This window comes from Wasmannia auropunctata, unplaced genomic scaffold (assembly GCF_000956235.1).
Source record: "Wasmannia auropunctata unplaced genomic scaffold, wasmannia.A_1.0 LD335986.1, whole genome shotgun sequence".
In the NCBI taxonomy this organism is placed as follows: Eukaryota; Metazoa; Arthropoda; class Insecta; order Hymenoptera; family Formicidae; genus Wasmannia; species Wasmannia auropunctata.
In genome coordinates this window covers 497210-505302 of record NW_012026904.1, presented here as the reverse complement: position 1 = coordinate 505302, position 8093 = coordinate 497210, and the positions used below count along the sequence as shown (strand labels likewise).

The following is an 8093-nucleotide window of genomic DNA, read 5'->3' as shown; positions in this document are numbered from 1 at the left end:
CTCTCTCTCTCTCTCGCTCTCTCGTAAGCAACAGCAGTAGCAACGCAGGGGTCAGTCGAGATCGTATTGCTCGACGGCAGCCACGCAATTGTACAGTTGCGGAACCGCGAAGCTCGGCGGAATTCGAACTAACGGCATTCACCCGGACTCCTTGATACGACCGAGTCGCGCAACTTACAATTATATAGCGTATACACGATAAAGCCCCCCGTCGCTTTCCACGCGGACACGCATACTCTCCTGGGAAAACTCAATCTCTCGGCTACGTTACCGCAATCGCCACGCATTCCCCGCTGCGACCGTCGCGTAAGCGAAATTTGGTAATAGCTTCGTATTCCCCATCGAGCTACAAAAGGAATGCGTGTTAAGAGAATTATTGATATTTCATTTCCACTCGCAAACTAATCACGCGCCATTAGCCACTCTTAATCAAATCTCTAAATGATTCCAAATTTATTGATGTTAATTGTACGACAAAATGTATGCGTCCGTTTGCACTTGGAATATTTCTGCGCGCAAATATCAAAAAATATTTCAATATCCAGCATTAAATGACGGGAAAACATGGTTAAGTCTCGAATAGAGTATTTAAATAATATATTCCGATATTTTTATATGCAGTCAGAAGCTCCTTTGCATTAATTTTAATTGAAACATAATATACACATGCAGAATACTCTTAAATTACAGGCTAGCTTGCTGCGTGCATGCAAACTAGTCAGAGGGAAAAGTTATACACGCGAGTCCTCAGTTTGCCCGACATTGTCTATTCAGGATGATCGTTACACGGACTACCACCGATATAGCGAGAGCTTTAGGTGCCAACTAGCTTTTCAAATTATCATTTAAACGGATTCGAATTGTCCCATGATACCCGTTGTTCATAGCTAGACTATGCTTTCGAGATTATAGGCCGTCGGGACTAAAACCATTTCTCTCACGGAATTTAATCGGATCCCGACGGAATTCCAGACCAGTCGTCTCGAAACAAATTCACGAAACACCAACTGTATTCCAGTTTGCTTCCGAAATTCCAAGTAAACCAATATAACTCGCGTGAACTCCATAAAAAAAAAAGGAAAGAAAACCCGTCGTGCAAAAATGTGCGCGCGCAAATAAAAATAAAGTGACAAAAAAACATGTCTAAAGTATTTCGTTTTTTTATTTTTTGCATTCCTAAATATTACTCGACTGATTAACTTACTACGTATGTTCTTACAACTCAATAGTACTCGTGCCGTTTTAATCATTTGTGGTCTGTTATCTAGTGATTTATGGAATATAGAGTTTATTTTAATACCTGTCGACATATGGAATCCTATCTATAAAATTCAATTAAGCGTGATAAAGCGGGCTTCCTGCAGCACTAGAAGATTCTTCAAGTAAACGACGTGCTTCGTCATTTTCTGCGCGGACGTAATTATGCGGCTATTCGATCCCGGCATCAAATTAATCCAGGCATTATCGGGTAGCCATAGCGAGCGCGCAACATCGTGCTGCGACGTGCGAAGTTATCGATCGTAATTACCAGATTTTCTATTCAATACGCTGCATCGACCGGCACTGCGTGACTGCGTTTGTATCGTCGGATATTATTCGCGCCCTTTTACAACTCATATTGCTTTTTCTCGCATAGTCACGAGGAACGTAACTTACACAACCGCCGTTAAATCCGCCGTCACGGCGCCGTAAATATGTTCCGTCGAAGATATTGCACTACAAGACGTATATACACAGAGAGGGAAAGAGCGAGAGAGAGAGAGAGAGAGAGAGAGAGAGAAAAGATGCAAGACGGAGTGAGAACAAAATTATTTCGCGGGCGTAATGGCGCGGATGTATCCAATAAAACAAGGAAGAAGTAGCGGGCGATCGATCGCGAGAAAACAGAGGCGCGCAAAATTTTCTCTTCAGCATGCCAAACCCCGTAAATTTCTGAAGCTATTAAGTTTATCGGCCCGGGTAAGAAGCTCCTAACTTTTATAAATGGTCGTCTTGCCTCCGGTGCAATTTACGAAAAAAAACCTCGTTCCTCATTTCACTTAATTCTGCCACAGCGCGCGGACGAGCGGAAGCGGTGGGGACGTCAAGTCGGGTATAAATCGATATACCGTTGTAATAGAAAACGATTGATTCGTCTTTCACGATTGATCGTCCCTAAGGCTGCCGTCCATCCCGCACTGCCAAAAGATATTAAAATTTCAGTAGCAATGAAACTCTGTCCCGACTATTTACCATCTAAATGTCGTTATTTCGATTATTTATGAACGAGCGGATGCAACTGTCGTGTTCACGCCCGTTATACCTAACATTTATTCTTAAATATTGCTAGATACGTCGAATACATCTTCTTATCATTTAGTAATATCTCAACGCAATATATATAGTACAACATTTCAAATAAATTCATTTATACACAAATACAATTTATATATCCAATTTACGTCAATCAGTTGATTGCCAATAAATCATTTCTATACGCTGCTTAATTGAAAATAGATAGCAGTTATTCACAAACGGACGCACGATACGCAGGTAGACAAGCAGAGAGGACACGCAGGACAGGACGGACGCACTTTAATGTCGTGTCACACGGGAAAAATCTTTTCCTGGGGCTGTACAGGGCTGCTAAATAATTTCACTCAGTCACGGGCGCAACGTCACCGGCAATTTCGTCCGTCAAACTCGGACTGGCTGAGACAGCGGGGGTGCGGGATTTCCGAACTTTTTTACTCTTTCGCGCTCTATTACCAATTCCTCGGGGTACCTTACTGTCCCTCGTCTTCCGGGAAGAATTGGTTCTGGACTTGGCGGGCGCCGGCGCGGGCGTCGGCAGTCTCGCGAATCGCCCGGCGATGCGATTCGCGCGATCCAGCTCGTCGCCGATGGGAAGATAGTAGTGGCCGCGGTATCGTCGCAGAATACCGTACTCCACGCCTCGCTTCAGAGCCGCCATCACCTGATTCACCACGCGAAAACTCCATTAAGCTTAGGATAAAACTAGCGAGTGCGAGAGCGCAGCACAAAAGATCAACTATCGAGATCAAACTGCGATCGCCAAAGTCTGAAGTGACACGATTGCGCAATCTTCAATTTCTCTATTTAAAACAAAGGGAAGTTATCGCGCGATATAAATTTCTCTTCCATTAAAATATCGTTATTCAGAGCGATTTGCGGAATTGACACGAACTTGGCACTCGTACACCCTTTACATACGCATGCCTACGACACGTGATTGACATGTGAAAATAGAAAAGGTACAAAAAAAGATTGCCGACGATTTCAATCAACGCTATCGTTTTTTACTCGAAACGACGTTGCGTCAATAATGTATTTGTTAAGGTGTTTACAATCAGCCAATCAAAATCGCAAACAATGCATAAATTAATGTACATGATACGTATGCTGTGCGTTATGCACATCAAAAGTTGACTAATTATACGGCTATCAAAAAACGAATAATGAAATTTTATTTAAAAATAAGATTTCATCTCCGCTCACTTGTCGTTTGACGCGTTGTTCGGGCAAGCTGGAAGCGTAACTAATGTATCCTGTGATCTTTTTAGGTGTAGAGCCCTTGGTTTCGCGAAGATCTTGTATAGCTGAGACGACTAGAGCAGCGATTTTCATAGGCTTCACCCTTTTGCTTTTTCTCGTAGTTTTTGTCTCCTTCCTTGCCATTTTAGAATTAATCGTTGAAGTGCATGCAAATTACATCCGCAATTTAACGTTAATATTATTATTATAAAAGTATACAAAACAGGGTTCCCGCAATGTAATCGACACGAAAAATTTACTCCGCGATCGCTGTCAAAGAACCCGTCACCATCGATTATTTCTATCATTTGTTTCTATATATCGAGCCGAAGCTACTTTCACGCGAAATAACTTTTTGAAAGCAATCCTTGGAAGTACAAGTTTTTAATCTAACTTTTGAGTGGTTCATATATCAAATTAACTCTCCGTTATAAGTGATCTACTAACAGTTTAAAAAATAATTTGTACCTCACATATAATTGGTACGTATATTTAAAAACTAACTATTAAAAAAAATGGCTTGGCTTTTCATCAAACTTCTACACGTACACGGTTCAAAAATTGTTCACGTGGAAGAAAAAACGTTAAACGACGGGAAAGGTGGGAGAAAAAGTAAAAAAGTGAAAAAGTGCTACAACTACTACTCGTAACAATAAGAGCGCAGTGTTGCAGGATTTTAAAAAAAATGCCACGTCAGGCCGCCGCGTTACAACCGCGCCTATATAATGCATAAAATTGGGATATGCGAATTATCTTTTTTTTTTTTTCCTCTTTGTACTTTGCCCGGGCTTTATCGGCGCGTTTGTCGGCGCGCGTTTCCGCCCTCCTTGTCTCGTAATCAGTCAACTTTACGATAGGCATTACTTTCTTGGCGGATGAAAAAAAGGCAACCGTTGAATAATACATCGCCGCCGGCCGGATGCACTCGCATCGGGTATCAACCCCTCGAGGGTGCAACCGCCCTTTTTACAGCCCCGGCCGGAGTAGCGCGAATTAGTCATCGCGCATAAAGGAAGAAAAAAAAAAGGACGAGACGGCGGTGCGCGAGCGCATTACCACGGTGATTGATCGTCAGACCATTATCAACCGCAAACGAAGGTACACAGAGCGCAAATAAAGCTCTGAAAAGTCGGAATCGTTATGCAATCGTACGTGCCCTGATAAGCCGCGCCGCTAATAACGGTGGACGATACCGTTGTACCAAGAAAATTCGCACGCGATCGCGAAAGCCTGGATGATATCCGCACGCAAGCGCCGCATTTGCATAATAAAAAAGAAAAAACAAAAAGATTACAATTACTAACGGCGGCGTACGGTCATGTCGGCCGCTGCTCGAGAACGTATTTTTAGCTGTAATCGGCCGGTATTAATCTCCGCGAAACCACTTAATTTCACGCCGCGTTGAATCGCGCCAGTTTTTCACTTCGACCATGGTGGAGCGCTTATAATTTCAAGATTTTTAACCCCGCACGCGGCCGCGTCCCGTTTTTTTTTTTAATTGACTACACAAAAATTACTCCGGCGATTTCCAGCCGGGCGCGTCGTTTTTTGCTCCGTCTACTTAGAATATCGACGTATCGAAATCTGATATGTCGAAAATTGTACAGTCAAATTTATACGATCGAGCAATTGCATGTCAGTAAAACGTAAAATCAAAATGTTTCTATTCTTTCAATCAAATTAAAACAAACGCGCTTGTCTCTCGCGCTCGAAATTAATTCCTGTTACAATTGCTTGCTGATTTCACGTGATTGGAAATGAAATACCACACAATGTAAGTTGATCCCTGTTACCGCTCTATTTGCATATAATTGTATTCTCTCATTGTCGAGAGCCGAACTAATTCCTGAACAACGCAGTCGATTATCGAATATTCGGATATCAAAAAGGCGGTAGCAAAAATGACTAGCTGCATGCGTAATATACCCATTGATATAGCATGAATAGACGGAACATTGTTTCCTTCTCTCTATGGAAGAAACACGTCGCCAGTAAATTGTGCGACTGCGACAAAAGAGGGAACATTCATTTACAGTGAAACATAAATAACTCGAACCTCTGCAACACGAAAATCTCTATAAGACAAAAATTTTGTTCAGCCCCTTCCGCTCCGCTGCGGAAAACCTTTATAAATCGAAATAAAACCTAACTTAACTCAAATTATTTGTCAGGCATTTAGATATATATTTTACCTCTGTAACTCGAATTTAAAGTAGCCAGACCTCTACAAGTCGAAGTTCACCTCTATAAGTCGAACTTTCATTGTTGCTACCTTTATAATTCGAAGTTGTAGCTATGTGTAACCGTGTGTAATAGCCAGGTATTTTGTTTTATGGTTACATTTATCATATGTACGCAATAAATAATTCACTGTTAAATATTGATTTTTTTTTCTTTAAAAGCCATTAATCGAAAAATTATAAACTCTCGTACAAAGCCTCTGTAAGTCAAATTTTCATACAGTCGAACCTCGATAACTCGAATCTCAAGGGACCAGAAAAGCTATTCGAGTTATAGAGTTTTCGACTTATCGAAATTCGAGTAAAAGAGGATTAACATATGAAAATTCGACTTACGGAGGCTTTGTACGAGAGTTTATAATTTTCCGATTATAATGGCTTTTAGAGGAAAAAAATCAATATTTAACAGTGAATTATTTATTGCATACATGTGATAAATGTAACCATAAAACAAAATATCAGGCCATTACTTACAATTACATAACTACAACTTTGAATTATATAGAGATAATAACAATGGAAGTTCGACTTATAGAAGTGAACTTCGACTTGTAGAGGTCCGGCTACTTTAAATTCGAGTTACAGAGGTAAAATATATATCTATAAATGCCTGACAAATAATTCGAGTTAAGGTAGATTTTATTTCGATTTATAAAGGTTTTCCACATTCCGCATTTCCAACAACGAAAAGTTAATAATCCTTCGTCTATTTATATTTTATACTACGTCTATGGTAATACCCCGTGCTGGCGATTTAAATTTTGCGACAGTAATAATCAAACCAGTTTCGAATTTTGCCGCAACGGCAACAAATTTACAACATTTAACAACGGCAGAATGAATCAGTCCTGGTCAGATGAAACGCACTATTTAAAAAGCAATAATATGCGGACACCGTCAAACATCTGTAATGTTACCAATGCATATGCATTTGCAGTTTACACTGTTCGTTACAATCAGTTTGTCACCGATTGGAAGTTTCATCGCGGACAAACCGCATAAAATGAAACAATGTTGAACTTATTAAATACGAAACCGTGTTAACGTACATATCGCGCGATGTGATGTTTCAATGTTACATTACATCCTTTTTTTGCATGTACGTACATAGGTATACCTTTAACGTATACCATTTGTTCCCTCTCACAACTTCATTAAAAATTGCAAATATATACTGATAAAGATTATAAAAATTGACACACACTCAGAACTGATGTTCTCTGTTCTCATTCCATCTTTCTCTCTTTTAAACAATAAAATATTAAATTAAATTAAATTTTGATATAATTTAGATTGTTGAATTTTACAGAGAAACAACGAAAGATATCGTATGACGATTTATGACGCTATTTAATTCGTCTGTGTAGACGGCTTCAAAGTTTCCCCCGTTTTACGTAGAAACACCTTCGCGAAGCAGGGCATCATAAATTAATCGTGGCATATCAAGCATGATCTAGTACATTCCCAACAGCTTTACTCCCTTCTCTCCTTTCTTCCGGCTCATGAGCGTCGATTATTATTCGCGCAATTACGTCGGCAGCTTGCGGTTAGGAAAATACCGATTCCAAGCTGCTCGCACGGCATGCGAAGAGAAATTTATTAACAGGCATACGTGATCGCTTATGCGCGCACGTAATAAGGTTTAAGCGACGTGCAGGGCGAATTAAACGAGCTGAACGGCTATCGGTGCCGACAATACGTTCGGCCATGCTTTATCGTTTAATATTCTAAGTGGTCGTATAATCAAGTGACGTTACCGCACTCGTAAAATGCAACGAAGCGAGCTAATTACGGACGGGCTGCTTTATGCACGTAGATTTTAGCAGCGACCGGTCGCTGCTTGCCAGGAAATCCACGAAATACTTTATGTCGCATCCATCTAGGATAATGTAACTAAAGCTTAATGATATCGGAATGCATTAAAGCTCATCATGCGAATGAATCTGTTCTTCGCGTTACTCATTTTAACCATAATGAATGTTAAATACTCATGATAGGATTTACATATAAGAAATATTATGTAGATGCGATAGCTGATAAAATAAACGTAATGTGATACGCTTTTATAATTTCATAAAGCTTAATATAAGTAACTAAATATTAAATTTATACCTTCTAATCTTGTTTCTGTTTTATACCTGCTATAATCTTTGCACAAAATAATCAGCGCAGAATAAGAGGTTCTTCACTTTAAAATCGATATTCCGCAAACTTGTTAAGATTATATCGTTGTATCGACTTTCCTTCAACGTTTAGACTTTAGATGTTTATCGTTTTCTGCCAACTCTCTCTCTCTCTCTCTCTCTCTCTCTCTCTCTC

The 8093-nt window shown here is 40.1% G+C and overlaps 2 protein-coding genes across 2 annotated transcripts in view; both read right to left on the bottom strand.

Annotated features, from left to right (window-relative positions):
• LOC105454336 (uncoordinated protein 58) overlaps positions 1–8093 on the bottom strand; it is a 211738-nt gene that overhangs the window by 173089 nt on the left and 30556 nt on the right. The window lies entirely within an intron of this gene.
• Positions 2293–3831, bottom strand: LOC105454340. Its single transcript, XM_011696901.1, has 2 exons — positions 3499–3831; positions 2293–2956 (listed from the first exon to the last, which is right to left on the bottom strand). The coding sequence occupies exons 1-2, from the start codon at positions 3676–3678 to the stop codon at positions 2636–2638; spliced, it is 501 nt and encodes a 166-aa protein (XP_011695203.1). The 5' UTR covers positions 3679–3831; the 3' UTR covers positions 2293–2635.